Source organism: Prionailurus viverrinus, chromosome B4 (genome assembly GCF_022837055.1).
Source record: "Prionailurus viverrinus isolate Anna chromosome B4, UM_Priviv_1.0, whole genome shotgun sequence".
NCBI classification, from domain to species: domain Eukaryota; kingdom Metazoa; phylum Chordata; class Mammalia; order Carnivora; family Felidae; genus Prionailurus; species Prionailurus viverrinus.
In genome coordinates, this window is record NC_062567.1 from 132089472 (window position 1) to 132109632 (window position 20161).

The 20161-nt window shown below is 45.1% G+C and overlaps 1 protein-coding gene across 2 annotated transcripts in view; it reads left to right on the forward strand.

Annotated features, from left to right (window-relative positions):
* Nucleotides 1-20161, forward strand: part of ACO2 (aconitase 2) — a 56796-nt gene that overhangs the window by 14291 nt on the left and 22344 nt on the right. For both annotated transcript variants that reach the window (XM_047864833.1, XM_047864834.1), the window contains exon 2: nucleotides 19987-20123. In XM_047864833.1, coding sequence (XP_047720789.1) covers nucleotides 19987-20123 — 137 coding nt within the window. The remainder of the gene's footprint in view (nucleotides 1-19986; nucleotides 20124-20161) is intronic.

The window sequence follows — 20161 nt, forward strand, 5'->3', positions numbered from 1 at the left end:
CCCTTCTCCCTCCCTCCCTTCCTTCTTCCCTCCCCCCCTCCCTCCCCCTCCCTCCTCCTCCCTCCCTCCCCTCCCCATGCTCTCTCTGTCTCTCTCAAAATAAGTAAATTTTAAAAAAATATTAAAAAAAAAAAGGCGTTTGTTGTGGTTGGGAAGTATTAAAAGTATCCAGTAGTGGAATAGGCTTTCTGGAAGAAAATGAGCTTCTTGGCCCCATCCTGTTGAATTAGTGGCCTGGGGAGGTTGCTGAAGAGACGTTTCTGCTCAGTCCTGTTCTAGGCTCCTTTGTTCCAGAGGAAGCAGAGGTTAGTAAGGGCTTAGTGAAAGTATCTCTTCTAGATAAGGGCTTGGTGTTTACCCATGAGAATTTCACAAGGCCTGGGACTTGGGTTCCAGGTGTGGGAAACAATTTTCCTATTTCCTGGTTGTTGTGATATTTGAGTTGGCTGGCCTTATGGGTGATCTCGGGAATGTCTGTGGGTCCTAGGGCCAGGTTGAACTGAGCATTGAGTATGTTTTACTTTTGGGCTTAGGAAACAAAAGCAAAATTCTAGTAGGTTATTATGTTTTTTTTAAATAAATTTTTTTAGTGTTTATTTTTGAGAGAACGAGAGACAGAGTGGGAGGAGGGGAGGGGCAGAGAGAGAGGGAGACACAGAATCTGAAACAGGCTCTAGGCTCTGAGCTGTCAGCACAGAGCCCGATGCGGGCTCGAACTCACAAGCCATGGGATCATGACCTGAGCTGAAGTCAGATGCTTAACTGATTGAGCCGGCCAGGTGCCCCTATTATGTTTTTTTTATATGCCACAAATCATAATCGTTCTTCAAATAATACTGATCCAGACTACTTTTTCCCCAACCTCAGTAGTCAGCAAGTTGCAGTACTTGGTAATATCTGCTTTTAAGGTGAAATTAATTTCTTAACTTTTTTTCTTGTTTATGGAGGTAATTACTCATTTTAGGAAAGTTGGAAAATACAGAGGTATGAAGAATATCAGGGGTGCCTGGGTGGCTCAGTTGGTTGAACATACAACTTTTGATTTCGGCTTGGGTCATGATCCTGTGGGATTGAACCCTGTGGCGGGCTCTGTGCTGAGTGTAGAGCCTGCTTGTGATTGTCTCCCTCCCTCCCTCCTTCCCTCCCTCCCTCTGTCTCTGTCTCTCTCAAAATAAACATTTTTTTTTTTTAAATTTTAAAAATGGTCTTTGCATAGAAACCTCAGCCATGATACCTGTTTGGTATGGGTATAGTGGGTGCTATGGTGCCAGTGACTTGGGGGGTGGTGGTTAGATTTGGCATGGAACAGGTGTTTGCTGCCTCTATCAGACTCACTGAGTATTAAATACCACTGAGTACCTGGTGTCAGACCAGGGAGTCTGGTGGGAGGAGTGGTGGTAGGTATCCCTGGGTGGGCTTCAGGGAGTCTAAAATTGTGTATTTCGTTTTTTCTGAATTTTCTCCATGAAGTATGTCCTGCTCTTTGAACTGGCTGGAAAAACCCTAGTAAATGCTATTTGAAAACCAAAAACCAAAATCTGCTTGTAGCATTTTACCTAATAGTTGGCATTTGGGGGGAGCCCATCCATGTCCTCTCCAACCTCACATAATACTGCACCTGTTACCCCCTTTTTCCACACAAGGAAATTGGGCTCAAAGGTGAAGCCTGTCTGAGGTCACGCAGCCAGTAAATGGTAGAGCTGGGCTTTGGAGCTAGATCTAGGTTTTCCATTGTGTGGCGTTGCCTCTTGTAAACCAAAGGTTGGGATTCAAATTTTAGCATAGGGAACCTCACCCAGCCTGACCTTCCACCATTTGCTGCTTTGTCTTTTGCATCTTACCGTTTGGAGTACTTAGTAGCTTTTACACACTTCACTTGTGATTCCGTGTGTTTTCCATACTGTCTGTCCTCTGAATGCCTTGCAAACTCTTCTTTATCCTCCTCAGCCCCACTCAGTGAAACTTTGCCCTGGCATCCCAGAGTTAATTGCTCCCTCTGCAGCACTCCTGCCTCAGGTTTGTGCTTCCTTTTTAGCATAGATGACAGTTGGTTGCATTTATGTGCTGAACTTGGTCAGACTAATATATATTAGCTTAGGGACTGTCTTACTCTTCTTGGTGTCTGTGTCCTGCTGCTTGGCACAGAATAAGTGCTCAAGTGTTAAAATGCATCCAGATCTCAAAAAAAAAAAAAAAAAATGCATACGGACCTCTTTCCTAAACAGTCTTCACAGCAGCTCCTTTAGAGGCTCCCATCTAGTGTTCCAGGGGGATCACAAGGTATTGTAGCAAGACTCAGATGAGCTGTGGTTCAAGGTTGCTAGGGTGCTTTTCTCCTACCCCTACAAGTTCCCTCATGATTCCGGATTCCCTTTTACCTCTTACCCTTATTTTGTGCCATTTCTGCTGCACTTTGCTCCTGCCAAGCTGTCTTTCTCTGTCTTTCAGTTACAGGTGTTTTCCCGCCGTGGGGCCTTTGCACATGCTGTTCTGGGCCTGCGAGTTTGCTAGGACTCCCTCTCCTAAACCCCATTTGATTTGCCTGGCGAACTCCTGTAATGTTTCATTTCTCAGATTAAAATATCACTTTCTTGGGAGAAGCCATTCTCCCAGTCTAGCTTAGGTTCTCCACCTTTCTACTGTTTCAGCTGATTAACTTTAATTTCATAGCACCTCTCTGACATAGCTGCTTATATTGTCCCTTGAGTGATTACTTGGTATCTGTCTTCTCCACCAAACTGTAAACTCAACATGGGCAGGGACTATGCCAATCTTGCTTATCTCATTAATTCAGACAGCACTGCACAAGTTCTGGGGCTTGATAAATATTTGTTTCATGAAGCAGTAACACCTTCGTTTAAATTAGGGAAGTAGTATGGTGGAAAAAGCTTGACTTGAGGCTTAAGTGGATGGAGTTCTCCTAACTGCTGTTAACTAGGCATGTGACCTTGGGCTTTCATTTTTTCATCTGCCAAATGAAGAAAAAATACTTGGTGATCTGGGCTCACCTGGGGTTCATCTGATAATCTGTGATTCTAGATGAACTATTTAATTAGCTGAGTTCCGGGGGGGGGGGGGGGGGGGATGGGGCTAGGATAAGAATCCAACTGCCTACTTGACATCTCCACCCAAGTGTCCTCACCCTCAAGCCTGCTCTCCCTGTCGCCTTCCCTGTTCGGTGTACAGCAGCGCCATTCTTTAAGTGGCTCGGGCCCAGAACCTCAGTGATATTCTTTTTTTTTTTTTTTTTAACGTTTTATTTTATTTTTGGGACAGAGAGAGACAGAGCATGAACGGGGGAGGGGCAGAGAGAGAGGGAGACACAGAATCGGAAACAGGCTCCAGGCTCTGAGCCATCAGCCCAGAACCCAACGCGGGGCTCGAACTCCCGGACCGCGAGATCGTGACCTGGCTGAAGTCGGACGCTTAACCGACTGCGCCACCCAGGCGCCCCCCTCAGTGATATTCTTGACTCTTCTCTCACACCCCTTGGCCGGTTTGTCGGCATGTCTTATTGTTACTACCTACAGATATCCAGACTCCAACCCCTTCTCACTGCCTCTGTCACTCTTACTCTGGTCCAAATCACCATCATCTTTTTTATTATTATTATTTTTTTAGTGTTTGTTTATTTTGAGAGAGAGCGAGATGGAGTGCGCGCATGCTTAACGTGGGGCTCAAACTCCCAACCCTGAGATCAAGAGTCACATGCTCCACCAACTGAGCCAGCCAGGCTCAGAGTTCTTTTCAAGGGATATTCCATTGTATGTGTGCATCACAGTTTCTTTATTTATCTGTTCATCCATTGTGGACACTTGTGTTCCTTCTGTATTTTGGCTGTTGTGAACAATGCTGTTCTCAGTATAGGTGTACAAATACCTCTCCTTGCTGTTCTTTGAACACAACAGTTGCCACCTCACTTTAGAGGATCCTCAGATTTTCTGTCTGGAATGCTCTTTCAGTCTGTAGGTTGGCTTGTACCTTTTGTCAGGTCATTGTTCAGTGTCATTTTCTCAATGGAAGCCTTTCTCAGCTATCCTATAAAAAAATTTTTTTTAATGTTTATTATTTTTGAGAGAGGGAGGGCTGGGTAGGGGCCGTGAGAGGGAGACAGAGGATCCAAAGCTGGCTCTGTGCTGGAAGCAGAGAGCCTGATGCAGGGCTTGAACCCACAAACTGTGAGATCATGACCTGAGCTGAAGTCCAAAGTCCGGTGCTTAACCGATTGAGTCATCCAGGCACCCACCAACTATCCTATTTTATTTATTTATTTATTTATTAAAAAAAAATTTTTTTAATGTTTACTTTGGAGAGAGAGAGGAGAGGTGAGAGAGAAAGAGAGAAGGAAACAAAGAATTTGAAGCAGGCTCCAGGCTCTGAGCTGTTAACACAGAGCCCGATGTGGGGCCCAAACTCATGGACCGCGAGATCATGACCTGAGTCGAAGTTGGATGCTCAACTGACTGAGCCACCCAGGCGCCCCCCAACTATCCTATTTTAAACTGCACCTTCCCCCACCACCTTGGCTCTTTTCTCCTTGCTCCTGCTTCATTATCTTTCATGATACTTATCAACGTCTGATTGAGGTTTTACTTTTTTTTTTTTTTCCTCTTTCTCTCACTCTGTCTTCCTCTAAGTCCCAAGAGGATCATTTTGTTCATTGCTGTATCCCAATGCCTAGAATAGTGCCTGGCACCCAGAGTCATTCAGTAACTATTTGACGGATAGACAGATGCATGAATAAATGAATAAGGTTTGGTGGTAGGAGGGAGCGAGGACAGAGAGAATGGCAGTGAAGACAGATGTTTTTTCCCGGTCAGCAGTGCTCATCACTTCTCAAATTTGGCTGCTACTGAGATTCTAAGGGTAAAATTAAAATTCCAGCTATTTCTTCTTTGTATCTTCTTTAGTGACTGTACCTGCCCCTCACTGACAATTGTGTTCTGGAACAGTTGTATGCTAGCACCAGAATGTGCACACAGAATTGAGGGGATCAACATGGGGTTGCAGGTGTTGAATTTCTCCAAGTAAGGATACTGAAAAAACACCTCCCTTGTCTGCATGCCACACAAATCATTGTCCACTGTCAGCTTCCTTCCTTCCTTATCAGCGTCATTTCTTAAAAAGAAAGGGCCTTTTTAACACTAATGTTAAGTATAGGAAGGCATGGTTCAGAACAGAAGATGTGTGTTTTAAATTTAATAAATTTGGGGGGTGCCTGGTGGCTCAGTCAACTAAGTGTCTGACTTTGGCTCAGGTCATGATCTCATGGCTTGTGAGTTCGAGCCCTGCATCGGGCTCTCTGCTGTCAGTGCAGAGTCTGCTTTGGTTCCTGTCTCCCTCTCTCTGCCCCTCCCCAGCTCATGCTTTCTGTCTCAGAAATAAATAAAAACATCAAAAAAATTAGTAGATTTGACTTAAAAAAAAAAAAACACCAACTTGCTTTGTTGTCTTCATTTTTCCCATTTTCCTGGAGGATAGCTGTGTGGAGAGAGGCACCAAGTGGTCAGGCTGAGGTTTGGGTGCCTCTGGCACCTCAGACTGAATGCTGCAGAGAGCCTGATAATGCTCTGCAAAGGCCTAGGGCAATTGTGAGCAATTCCTTCCTTATGGCTGTTTGGCTCTGACATTTGTAACTCATTTTTTAAAATTGGAAGTTCTCTGGGGCGCCTGGGTGGCGCAGTCGGTTAAGCGTCCGACTTCAGCCAGGTCATGATCTCGCGGTCTGTGAGTTTGAGCCCCACGTCGGGCTCTGGGCTGATGGCTCAGAGCCTGGAGCCTGTTTCCGATTCTGTGTCTCCCTCTCTCTCTGCCCCTCGCCTGTTCATGCTCTGTCTCTCTCTGTCCCCAAAATAAATAAACGTTGAAAAAAAAAAATTTTTAAAATTGGAAGTTCTCTGTGGCACAAACACAGACACTCAGCTCACTGGAACAGAATGGAGAACCCAGAAATGGACCCACAAACATATGGCCAACTAATCTTTGACAAAGCAGGAAAGAACATCCAATGGAATAAAGACAGTCCCTTCAGCAAGTGGTGCTGGGAAAACTGGACAGCGACATGCAGAAGAATGAACCTGGACCACTTTCTTACACCATACACAAAAAGAAACTCAAAATGGATGAAAGACCTAAATGTAAGCCAGGAAGCCATCAAAATCCTCGAGGAAAAAGCAGGCAAAAACCTCTTTCATCTTGCCCGTAGCAACTTCTTTTTTTTTTTTTTTTTAATTTTTTTTTTCAACGTTTATTTATTTTTGGGACAGAGAGAGACAGAGCATGAACGGGGGAGGGGCAGAGAGAGAGGGAGACACAGAATCGGAAACAGGCTCCAGGCTCTGAGCCATCAGCCCAGAGCCTGACACGGGGCTCGAACTCACAGACCGCGAGATCGTGACCTGGCTGAAGTCAGACGCTTAACCGACTGCGCCACCCAGGCGCCCCAGCAACTTCTTACTCAACATGTCTCTGGAGGCAAGGGAAACAAAAGCAATGAACTACTGGGACCTCATCAAAATAAAAAGCTTCTGCACAGCGAAGGAAACAATCATCAAAACTAAAAGGCAACCGATGGAATGGGAGAAGATTTGCAAATGACATATCAGATAAAGGGTTAGTATCCAAAATCTATAGAGAACTTATCAAATTCAACACCCAGAAAACAATCCAGTGAAGAAATGGGCAAAAGACATGAATAGACACTTCTCCAAAGAAGACATCCAGATGGCCAGCTGGCACATGAAGTATGCTCCACATCACTCATCATCAGGGAAATACAAATCAAAACCACCATGAGATACCACCTTACACCTGTCAGAATGGCTAACATTCACAACTCGGACAACAACAGATGTTGGCGAGGATGGTGGAGAAAGAGGATCTCTTTTGCACTGTTTGTGGGAATGCAAGCTGGTGCAGCCACTCTGGAAAACAGGATGGAGGTTCCTCAAAAATCTAAAAATAGGCCTACCCTACAACCCAGCAATTGCACTAGTAGGTATTTATCCAAGGGATACAGGTGTGCTGTTTTGAAGGGACACACGCACCCCAATGTTTATAGTAGCACTATCAACAATTGCCAAAGTATGGAAAGAGCCCAAATGTCCATCGATGGATGAATGGATAAAGAAGATGTGGTGTATATATATACAATGGAGTGTTACTCAGCAATCAAAAAGAATGCAGTCTTGCCATTTGCAACTACGTGGATGGAACTAGAGCGTATTGTGCTAAGTGAAATTAGAGAAAGACAAGTATCATATGACTTCACTCATGAGGACTTCAAGACACAGAACTGATGAACATAAGGGAAGGGAAACAAAAATAATACAAAAACAGGGAGGGGGACAAAACATAAGAGACTCTTAAATATGGAGAACAAACGGAGGGTTACTAGAGGGGTTGTGGGAGGGGGGATGGGCTAAATGGGTAAGGGGCATTAAGGAATCTACTGAAATCGTTGCACTATATGCTAACTAATTTGGATGTGAAGTCAGAAAATAAAATTAAAAAAGAAATTGGAAGTTCTCTAAGGTATTGTCTAAATTGCCTATTCTGGGGGCGCCTGGGGGGCTCAGTCGGTTGAGCGGCCGACTTCAGCTCAGGTCATGATCTCACGGTCTGTGAGTTCAAGCCCCGCGTCGGGCTCTGTGCTGACAGCTCAGAGCCTGGAACCTGTTTCAAATTCTGTGTCTCCCTCTCTCTGACCCTCCCCCATTGATGCTCTGTCTCTCTCTGTCTCAAAAATAAATAAACGTTAAAAAAAATTTTTTTAATTGCCTATTCTGACATGTTACCCAATCATGAAATTAATGGGGTGCCACTTGCCTTAGAGAAAAGACAATCTAGGGCCATCTGAGTGGCTCAGTTGGTTAAGCGTCTGACTCTTGGTTTTGGCTCAGGTCACAATCTCATGGTTCTGTGAGTTCTGGCCCCACATTGGGCTCTTCACTAACGGTGCAGAGCCTGCTTGGGTTTCTCTCTCTCTCTCTCTCTCTCTCTCTCTCTCAAAATAAGTACATAAACTTAAGAGAGAAAAAAAAAAAAGACCATCTAGTGTGCTAAAGGAAAAAAAGCCAGATACAAAGAGTTGCCTATTGAATGATTATATGAACTATCTAGAATAGACAAATCTATAGAAATAGCATATTAGTGGTTGCCAGAGCCTGGGGCAAGACGAGTAAAGGGAATAAGGAGCAACTGCTGAGTGGGTATGGGGTTTGCTTTGGGGTGATGAGAAAGTTTCGGACCAGATAGTGCTGGTCCGAATTGGCTGTGCCTATTCACATATGCTGAATTGGCCACTTTAATAGGGTGGAAAATTTTATGTGTATTTTACCACAGTATAAATAATAGTAGGATAAAAAGCATTAGGGGGACCTGGCTGAGTTAGTAGAGCATGTGACTCTTGATCACAGGTCGTGAGTTTGAGCCCCACATTGGGCGTGGAGTCTACTTAAATTAAAAAAATAAACATATGCGTGTATCGCACATGGCAAGTATTGTTTAGTGAAACTTGTTTTAGTTACACCACCCTGGCAGTATCTGTGGGCTGGATCACAACATAAAATGTATTGTGTGGGTGTGTGTTCTCAAGATGTGAAAGCCCCCTCTCTAAGGCTCCTTTTAGCTCAGAACATCTATGGCCAATATTTGGAAGTTGCTAAGACTGTCCTGAGAGGGCTATACAAGGATATGATGGACTTTGAATAACTTCCTCCTTCCATGATGGCTCTCCACAAATGCCATGTGATTTTGAGTGAGCCATTCTCTCTGGCTTTTACATTTGTAGCCAGTTGTTTTGTTTTGTTTTGTTTTTTGTTTAAAAATTTTTTTTTAACATTTATTTATTTTTGAGACAGAGAGAGAGCATGAACAGGGGAGGGTCAGAGAAAGAGGAAGACACAGAATCTGAAACAGGCTCCAGGCTCTGAGCTGTCAGCCCAGAGCCCGACACGGGGCTCGAACCCACAGACCACGAGATCATGACCTGAGCCGAAGTCAGATGCTTAACCGACTGAGCCACCCAGGCGCCCCTGTTTTTTGTTTTTTAACTTGAACTTAAACATGATCTTGGAGAAGGTCTTGGCCTCCTTTTCTCTTGACCATTCCTATATCCATGCTTTAGCTGCACCTTGGACCTAATGTCTACAATAGCAACTTTAGTACACTTTTTGTTTTCGTGTCTTATCCTTCCGGATTGTGATCCTGACTGTAGGGACAGCATGGTGGTGGGCTAGAGTTTAGCTAAGCTTTCGTCAGGTGCGTTGTGGCAAATGGGACACAGATGTGCAGGCATCATGACCCACCCCCCCCCCCCCCCCCGTTGTTTGTTAAATGAAGTAGTCTAGACAGGGATTATTCTATTTTCTGAGTATTTTAAAATAGGAAGAGTAAGCAGTTTGGCCAGTCAGGGGGCTAATAAGCAGGTAGTGTTCTGAATCTAGTGCGCCCTCTGTGGCACCACACTGGGGTGCATTTTACGTGTGCATGTACGCATAGCACTGTGTCCTTGCCTGTGTGTAAACGAAGGCAAAGGCCATGGCTGATTCAGAAAAGCCTAAGCTCAGGGAGTTTTCTTCCCTGGTGCAGATAAATCTGTTCTGACATTGCTACATTTTCCTCCGGTCCTTTGGGGAATACACAAGTTTATCTGAGAGCCTGTTTGCTGGGGAGGAATATTTATAGACTCTCTGAGCTGGAAAGAACTGGAGGACATCTAGTCCAGTGGTTCCCAGACATAGAAGTATCAAGAGTGACCTGGCAGTCTTTACCGATGCTTAGGCTCCATTCCAGGTGGTTCTGATTGAGAGGTCTGGGCGTGGTAGGGCCTAGAAGCTGAGTGTTTATGAAACCTCTCAGGTGGTTTTGATGCAGCTGGAATGATCCACTTCTCCCATGTCATAGAAATGGGAAGGGGCGCACAGAAAGGCTGGATTACTTTACTATAAGGGTACTAGTGACTGAGCTGGGAGGCCAGATCTGTGGACTCCCATGCCCTGAATGTTCCCTCTTGTCTCATGGGGGCTTTCACTGTTGAATCTGCACATGGGGAAGTGGCCCATGGGGTACACATACCCTGGCTCTTTGGGTGTCTGAGTGTGCTGTCTTCACCAGAATGTTGGATTGCAAAATTGGCGTTCAAGGACAAAAATACAGTGACACTAGGGGACTCCAGCTCTCTCTACACCAGCTGAAAACAGCTTGCTGTCAACTCTTTTCAACCACACATCACCTTAATACAAATTAGGGGAACTATAGGAGAAAATGATTTTCCATCTTAACCCATTTTCTTAAAGTTCATCTAATTTTTTTGAGAGAGAGTGAGCATCTGCCTGTGGTGGAGGGCCAGAGAGAGAGAAGGAGAGAGAGGATCCTAAGCAGGCTCTGTGCTGACAGCGTGGAGCCCTACATGGGGGTTGATCCCACGAACCTCGAGATTGTGACCTGAGCTGAACTCAAGAGTCAGATGTTTAACTGACATAGCCAGCCAGGCACCCTTTAACCCAAACATTTTCTATGATGTTAGTGTATTTCCTTTTGGTCTGTGAACATTCGTTTTATAGCATTGTAGTCAGTGTGTAGGTAACTTATAACCTGCTTTTTCACATATTATTACAGACAATTTCCTATTGCTATTTGGTGCTTAAAACCATCATTCCTACTGAGTGGAAATTATACATGTTAAGTTGCTTTCAGTTTTAGCAGCTATAAGTAGTAATGCACTGAACTATTTGATGCATATAGTATCATTTTCATATTTAGAATTCTTTCTCAAGGATAAAATTTCAGATATGGAATTGCTGGGTCAGAGGACATGGATGTTCCTGTGGGTTTCGTATTGACAAGCTGCTTTACCAAAAGATCAATTTCCTTTTACTCCACAGCAAGGAGTCTGCAAGAATGTTTATCTTTGGTTTTGAGCATTTAATTTTTTTTTAACGTTTATTCTTTTCTTGAGAGACAGAGATAGAGCGTGAGTGGGGGAGGGCCAGAGAGAGAGGGAGACACAGAATCCAAAGCAGGCTCCAGGCTCTGAGATGTCAGCACAGAGCCTGATGCGGGGGCTAGAACCCACTAACTACGATATCGTGACCTGAGCTGAAGTCGGACACTTAACTGACTGAGCCACCAGGTGCCCCCCCACCTTTTTTTTTTTTTTAAGTAAGCCCTACCCGTAACCTGGGGCTCGAACTCATGACCCCATAATTAAGCATCACATGCTCCATTGACTGAGCCAGCCAGGCACTCCAACAAGAATTCTTCATAGGTGATGCTTTCCCATCAGGGGCATGAGTGTCAGGTAGTCTTGCTGTTGGTGATGCTAAGTTTGATCTGTGGCTTAAGATAATGGCGGTAACCAGGGGTGCTTGGGTGGCTCAGTTGATTAACCATCAAACTTCGGCTCAGGTCATGATCTCACGGTTTGTGAGTTCAAGCCCCGGGTTGGGCTCTGTGCTGACAGCTCAGAGCCTGGAGCCTGCTTCGGATTCTGTGTCTCCTTCTCTCTTTACCCCTCCACTGCTCGTACTCTGTCTCTCTCACCAAAATAAATAAAAACATCAAAAAGAAAGAAAGAAAAAGATAATGGTGGTAACCAGGTCCCTCTAGTAGAAAGATACATTTTTTTCCATTTTCCTTATTAATGATAAATTCCTGTAAATTAACTTGCTGAAATGAAGAGTTTGCACCATTGGGGAGGAAAAACCAAACAAACCCAGAGCACTGTTGATTGTCAAATTGCCAGTAAATGATTGTGCTCGACCACTCCACAGCCAGCATGCTTTCTGCACATATCTTGTTCGTTCTTTTTTCCTGGTTACAAAAGGAACTCTTATATATCCTGTAACATTTAAAAGTTACAGAAATACTTGGCGTAGAAAGTAAACGTGTCCAAAATCCTAATCCTAGAGATAACTGCTATGCACAATTAATCCCTGTCATTTCATTTTTAAATATATTTATACATCTACATGTGTGAACTATTAATTATTATATAGAAATAAGCTCATAATGCTATCTTACTACTTACTGTTTTCACTGAATGTGCCACGGAAGTTTTTCTCCGCCAGTATGTTAGATCTACCCTCTTTTTTTTTTTTTAATTATGGTAAAATATATGTAACATGTTGACATTTTAACCATTTTTCAGTGTTCAATTCAGTGGCATTAATTGCATTAACAGTGTTGTGGGACCACCACCTCTATCTAATTTTTTTTTTTTAAGTTTTCATTTATTTAAGTAATCTCTACACCTACCATGGGGCTTGAATTCAAGCATCTGAGATCAAGAGTCAGACGTTCTTTCACCTAAGCCTGCCTTTTAAAAATTTTTTATATATTTTTTAATGTTTGTTTTTGAGAGACAGAGCACAAGCATGGAAGGAGCAGAGAGAGGGAGACACAGAATCTCAAGCAGGCTCCAGGCTCTGAGCTGTCAGCACAGAGCCCAACACAGGGGCTTGAACCCACCAACCGTGAGATTATAACCTGAGCCAAAGTCAGATGCTGAACCCACTGAGCCACCCAGGCGCCCCTGAGCCAGTCTTGTTTTTTTTGTTTTTTTTTTTTTTTTTTTTTAATGTTTATTTACTTTTTAAATGTTTATTTTAGAGACAGAGTGCAAGCGGGGGAGGGGCAGAGAGAGAAGGCAACACAGAATCCAAAGCAGGCTCCAGACTCCAAGCTGTCAGCACAGAGCCCAACACAGGGCTTGAACTCATGAACTGCGAGACCATGACCTGAGCCAAAGTCAGGTGCTCAACTAAGCCACCCAGGTGCCCCCTGAGCAAACCTTTTTAAACAGCTGTAAGATGGCATTCCTTGGTGGATGAGCCAGAATTTATTCAGTCACTGCCCTATTTTTGGACAATAGGGTTGTTCTCTTAAAAACAGTGCTGCAGAGAACGTCCTTGCCTGGTCAGTGCTTGTTTATGTGAGCATTTTTGTGAGCCAGCTTCCTGGAAGCAGGAAAGCTGGTTAGAGTGTACAGACATTTTACATTTTAATAGGTATTGCCTAATTGTCTTTCAAAAATGTTGAACCTGTTTATACTGTAACCAAAAGCATCTGAGACTGGTAAATTATTGATTTGTCTTGTTAACTGTTTGCTCTCACAAAGTTAACCCAACCTGCTCTGTATTTACCCCTCCTCAATACAGAAGGGCTAGTTAGTCAAGCAGAGGCAACATTCGTTGGTTTAATTGATATTTATGTAGCACCTCCTATGTATCAGACCTAGTGTTCAGGAATGGGGAATTTGTTATGGATAGACACAATCCCTCCTTAGTGGAACTGCCAAACTAGTGGAGACAGATACCATCTCACAAATGAATGTCAAGAAGTAGTAAGTGGGCATAAATAATAGGAGACTGGCTGGGCCGGGAGTTCAGGAAGAATTCCCTGTTTATTTGGAACTTTGAAGGATCAATGGGAGTGACCTAGACAAAGAGCAGATTGGGAATGAGGGTAGGCAGAGAACCTTCTGAGCAGAATAAACAGCATGTGCAAAGGCCCTGTGGCTGATACCTTTAGAAGTTTTACTGCCCAGCGAAGTTCAACATGTTTGGTACCTTTGAGGAAGGCAAATTTTGAATTATTGAGAGACCAAATAGATGATATCCCACTGCCAGGACCCCATAAGCAGGAAGGATTTCAGAGGGATGAAATGCTTTCCTAGATAAATTCTAACAAATTGCAAGTCCCCTGAAGGAGAGAAGGAAGATCTGCACCTAAAGACATCAGCTTAGATTTTTAGAATAAGTTGGTCATAGTTTGAGGGCAAATAACCAAGGAGAAATTCTACCACCACTGGGATACATCAGAAGAGGGTCTGGAATGCTAAAGGCCCAGATGAGCTAATAAGTCTTCTGAAAAATGTTCATCAACGAAAAGAGTCTTTAAAGCTGTGTTTGTAGTAAGCAAAAGAAGAGACCCGTTGCTTCTGCCAGTGTCCGGAGAAGGAACACAACGTGGCATCTAATTTCTTCTGTCTCCTCTACGAAGGAAAATAATACGTGAATCATGTATTATGTGATTATGTGCATTATGCGAACAGGCTCTGTGCCAAGAATTTGATGTAGATTATCTTATTTCATAATAACACTGTGAAGTTTTATTTTCTCTATGGAGAAACTAAGGCTTGAGGAGGCTAAAGAACTTGTCCAGGTCTGTAGCCGCGTAGTGGTGGTGCAGGGTTGAGCAATCTGAGTACAGAACTTCAATCCGAACAAACCATCACACCACGCCACCTTCAGTGAGAACGGGTGGGCTATGAGAGGCGAGAGAGTAGCAGAATCCAGGGGAACTGACCCATCTCGAAAAGAGAGACCTGAAGTTGCGTCCCGGATTCACTGCTTACCACTTAGCAGTATGTGACTTCCGTGGTCTTTGGTTCCCACATCTGTGAGACCGGAATAACAATTACCTGGCACTGTTGTTACAGGAATTCAAAATTAGGCACAAAAAGTGCTTGGCACAGAGCAGGTGCTTAATAAGTAACGGCTGTTTTTGTTCTCATTGGAGGGGGGGGTGGTCACCCTTGGCCTAATCTTCATTTTACATATGAGATTTGTGGGGCTCATGAATGAGTTATACATGATGTCCTTGCCTTTGAAGTCAGCCTCTGGGATCAGCGTATTAAGGTGGCTGGGCTCTCCAGTGTTTACACGTGACATTTCACGCACGTCAGCCTCTCCCAGCCCTGCTGTGAAGCAGGGAGCAAGGCTGAGGTTTCAGGTTCTATGTGAATACCTAAGGCCTGGAGGGATGAAGTGAATTGTGTAAGGTCTCACAGCAAATCGAACATCTTTCACTTTTTGTTGGGATTAGCAGATAGATTGGTGAGAGCGAGTACTGATTTCTGCAGGGAATTCAACAGGTCAGCCAGGCTGTCTCTAACTACAAAACAAGCAAGGCCTTAGTGACAGTTCGCCTACTTGGGTATTGGGGCGCCTGACTGGCTCAGTTGGTGGACAGGTGACTTAATCTCCAGTCATGAGTTCAAGCCCCACATGGGGCGTGGAGTCTACTTAAAAAAACATATAGGGGCGCCTGGGTGGCGCAGTCGGTTAAGCGTCCGACTTCAGCCAGGTCACGATCTCACGGTCCGTGAGTTCGAGCCCCGCGTCCGGCTCTGGGCTGATGGCTCAGAGCCTGGAGCCTGTTTCCGATTCTGTGTCTCCCTCTCTCTCTGCCCCTCCCTCGTTCATGCTCTGTCTCTCTCTGTCCCAAAAATAAATAAACGTTGAAAAAAAAAATTTTTTTTTTTAAAATAAAAAAAAAACAAACATATATATATAGTTGGGTGACTGTTGCAGTTGAGGAAGGACCTGCACCTCAGGAGTGTTGTTAAATAGACCACTGTTGACCTGACCAAACATGTGTCCTGGGGAGCCTGGCCTGGAATGGGTCACACTGGTGTTGAGGCTTGGACGAGCAACCTGGGAATTGTGCTGTGTTTGTGGCTGACACACTCTGGGAGGGCCAGCCTGTCAGGACACGGGGTGACTGACCAGGACTCCTGTAGACTGCAGGGGCTAGAGGCGGACAGAAACTGATGATGAAATTAAATCAAGATTGGGGTAGAGCTTTGCACAGAAAACCAAGTCTGTAGGGGCACCTGGGTGGCTCAGTTAAACATCTGATTTCGGCTGTCTGCTGTCAGCCCAGAGCCCACTTGGGATCCTCTGTCCCCTCTCTCTTTGCCCCTCCCTCACCTACGTTCTCTCTCTCAAAAATAAATAAACATGAAAAAGAAAAAACCAAGTCTACAAGTGCAGCATGGCTGAAGAGCAGTCAATGAGGAAGACGGCTGTTGAGGTGTTAGGGTGTCTAGAAGCGATATGTGTGTTAGCGGTGAGGTGGGCTGTCCTGGGCTGATAACAGCCTTCAGCAAAGGAGGTGATGAGCCCTTTGCTCTCAGCACAGGATATGGTTGGGCTGTTGCAGAATTTGGAAACTTGCCATGGAAAGGATCAGTTGAAAAAAACTCTGGGCTGCCCTTGGCCAAGGTGAGATTTTAGAGAAGATGACAGGGCATGGCCGACTTCAAGTAGGTGAGGGACCCCACCCCTGGAGACTGAGTCATTGATGTGGGAAGGGTTTAAGATTATGTATTTTTAACAGACTCAGGAGGTTCTGATGCATCTGAGGCCTGGGAGCTGTCCTGAGGAAGAGAGGTTGGGTCCCCAAGGGTGGACCCCAGCTGAAAAGCAGACTGCGCAGGGAGGCTGAGTGTGCAGGAGAATATTCTGAAATTAATTCAGAAATGGATTGGGTGGTTGTACAGGATGATGCACTGGTGTGGGGAGGTGTATGGGGGTGGTGCTCCGAACTTAAAAGCGTAAGAGTGCCTTTATAGAAAAAGGGTCTTGGAGCGCCTGAGTGGCTGTCGGTCGAGTGTCCGACTCTTGATTTCGGCTCAGGTCATGATCCCAGGGTCGTGGGATTGAGCCCTGCATTGGGCTCCGTGCTGAGCTTAAGATTCTCTCTCTCTTCTCCCTCTGCTTTTCTCCCCCACTTGTGCTTTCCCTCTCTCTTTCTAAAATAAAATAAATAATAAGGGGTGCCTTGGTGGCTCGGTTGAGCGTCCAACTCTTGGTTTCGGCTCTCAGGTCATGATTCAGGGTTGTGGGATCGGGCCCTGCATCAGGCTCTGCGCTGATCATGGAGCCTGCTTGAGATTCTCTCTCTCCCCCTCTGCCCCTTCCCTCCCCAATAAATTAAATTTAATTTAAAAAATAAATAATGAAAAAAGAAAAAATGGCACCTGGATGGCTCAGTCGGTTGAGCATCTGACTCTTGATTTTGGCTCAGGTCATGATCTCACAGTTTGTGAGGTTGAGCCGCGCATCAGGCTCTGCGCTGACAGCATGGAGCCAGCTTGGGATTCTGTCTCCTTCTCTCTCTGCCCCACTTTTTTCTCAAAATATTAAATAAACATTTCAAATAAATAAGTAAAATTCTTTAAAGCGGGGGAGCTTAACGAACATGTAAGTTGTTGGGGGCTTCCTAAAAATGTTTTCCCTTCTTATTAGTGTCTAAACCTGAGCCATACCATGTAGCAACTTCATTTTAAGTTAAAATGGAATAACATTAAAAACTCCACTCCTCACCACACTTCACGTGCTCCGCAGCCACATGGCTAGTGGCCAGTGTATTGGTTGTGTGGATCTAAAACATGTCTGTCGTGGCACGAAGTCCTGTTGGCCGGTGCTGGCTGTTGTGCACAGATGTTTGGAAAGCACAGCACTTCGTGATCAAGGATTGAGCACGCAATGATTTCATCTGTTATGAACAACAGAGTTTATCTGCATTTTGGAGGGAAGGCTTAGGGAGTTATATAACTTGCCTGGGGCCACGGCAGGTAAGTGGGTCAGTCAGACTGGATTCGAGTCCTACTTGCTATGCTGTGGCCTTGGTCGCTTCTTGCAAGCCTCAATTTCCTCACTTGGAAAATGGACTAATCACAGGAGCCACTTCACTGGATGGCTGTGAGGCTGAGGTGATGTAACACACGCAAAGTGCAGCACAGTGCTGGCATCACTGGGCGTCAATAAATGTTTTTCTCTTACCCATAAGTTGTATTCTGTATGAAAGCATACTATGTTGTCCTTTCTCCCCCCGGTCAGCATTTTTCTTAAACCTGTTTTTTATTTATTTTTATTTTTTAATTGTTTTATATTTTTGAGAGACTGAATGGGGGAGGGGAGAGGACAGAGGATCCAAAGTGGGCTCTGTGAGCCCAATGTGGGGCTCGAACCCACAAACTGCGAGATGGTGACCTGAGCTGAAGTTGGATGCTCAACCGACAGCCATGCAGGCGCCCCAAGCCTCTTTTTCAGATAATTGATGTACGTCCGTGGATTGCTTAAGTGTTCCCTTGCTATAGAGAATTTGGGACTTTACCTTTTCTCTACACTATGATTACAGCTAATTGTTTTGCCTACTGGGCCAGACGCTGGCTGTTGTTACATTTATTTTTTAATTTATTTTTTAAAGTTTATTTATTTTGAGAGAGAGAGAGTGTGTGCACATGCACAAGCAGGGGAGGGGCACAAAGGGAGAGATGGAATCCCAAGCAGACTGTGCTGTCAATACAGAGCCTGACTTGGGGCTCAGTCGTGCAAACCGTGGGATCATGACCTGAGCCAAAATCAAGAGTTAGACTCTTAACCGACTGAGCCATCCAGGCGCCCATCTTATTACATTTATTTTTATTTCTAGGGAAACTTAAGCTTAAGATAGTTAGTTTACAAAAAGAAAGATCTGTATACGGATATTGGAAAGACGTGTGAGGTGTATTGGTAAATAGGAAAAGCAAGTTGCAGAGCAGCTTGTATGGTTTCTCTTACAAGGGGTAATAGAAACTGTGCCAAGTACTTTATGTAACCTCTCCTAATCCCCACAATAGCTCTGTGAGGAAGCAAGTGCTTAGGGTAAATTGACCGAGGTGACTCGATAGTAAGTGGCCACCTGACTGAGGCTCTGGTTTCCCCATCCTCCCGCCTTGCACTGGGGCCCCCGCTGTCGTAGCTGTGGTCAGAGCTGTGGCCGCGGTATGCCATTCATCCCAGGCCCTGGCTGTTGAAAGTCCTTTGATGTGTCATTGGTTACCGCGTGGGGCAGATCGTGAGGATCCCCTGCTGGAGGGCAAGGGTGGGCAGGTGGGTGGTGGTTGGGGTGCTGTTGACTGTCACTAATGAGTGGCTTGAGCTGTGCCCTTGTACTGGTTCAGGTGCCGGGGTTGGTAGAGTTTGGATTTCAAGATTTTGGTGACACAAAGAAAGGGGGCCTCGGGTAGTGGCTTGAGCTTTGCCTTGGTATGATCCTCTGCTCTAGACAGGGAGCATCACCTGGAAAGGAAGCAGCCATTCCTTTCCCTGTGTCATTTTTTTTGGGTTCCTTTATTCTCCTCTGATCACAGTGTACCCTGTGAAGGTCGTCACAGTTTAAAATTAACAGACCCCAGCATAACAGTCATTTATCTTGTTACTGCAGAACAGATTGCCCCTACACTTAAAGGCTTAGAACAACAATAAACATTCTCTCTCACAATTTCTGTGGACCAGGAATTTGGGAGTGGCTTGTCAGGGTGGTTCTAGCTTGGGGTCACTCAAGAAATTGCAATCCAGACTTTGGTCAGGGCCGCAGTTACCTGAAGGCGTGGCCTTGGGCTACAGCACTCTTGTGGGAGATGGTGTTGGTTATTGGCAAGAAGCCTCAAATCCTCTCTAAGTGGGCCTCTCCCAGCACTGTTTCAGTGTCTTAACGACATGGTAACTGTCTTTTCTTAAAGCAACCAGAGAGAGGGCTAGGCAGAAGCTGTCCTTTTATAACCAGTCTTGGAGGCCACGTAGCCTCACTTATGCCCCATTCTGGCCATTAGAAGGAAGTCAGTCCTCTGCACATTCAAGGGGACCACCTTTTGAAGGGATAAGGAAACATCCGAAGCTCATGCACAGGGTTTTCCTCATTTTTCCATCCATTCGATAATTACTCATCGAATCTCTGTTATGTGTCAAGTATAGTCCAGACACAGAAATAAATAAGGTTTGACCCCAACCCTCAAGGAATGTATTGTTCAGGAGAGTAATAGCTATGATTTGGACAGTGCTTTACAGCCTCGTTAGGACTTTCACATACGTTCATATCTAACCATCCCGGTAGCCCTGTGTGATCACCGTGGCCAGTTACAGCCCCAGTGCCCGTCTCCTCTGGGGCTCAGATGATGGGGGATTTTCTTAAGTTGATAGAACTTGACTTTGATCCCAGCAATTCTGACTGCAAATCCCTTGCACTCTCTCCTGCCACGGGCTGTGTTCCCGTGGCTGCTGTATCATCCTCTGTCTCAGAGGAGGACATGGAGGCCACAGTCACTGGTGAGCTCTTGATACTTCCTTGCTCTCTTCACCACACTGAGCTGTCCTCTGGGGCGGGCCACCCTAAATACTCCATTGACAGTTGCTCTTGTCTTTCTTCTTGCAGAAAGCCCTGGGTGTGCGGCAGTACCATGTGGCCTCAGTCTTGTGCCAACGGGCCAAGGTGGCCATGAGCCACTTTGAGCCCAATGAGTACATCCGCTATGACCTGCTAGAGAAGAACATTGACATTGTTCGCAAAAGGTAAGGCTGCGGGGGGTGGGATGGGGGAGCTGTAGAGA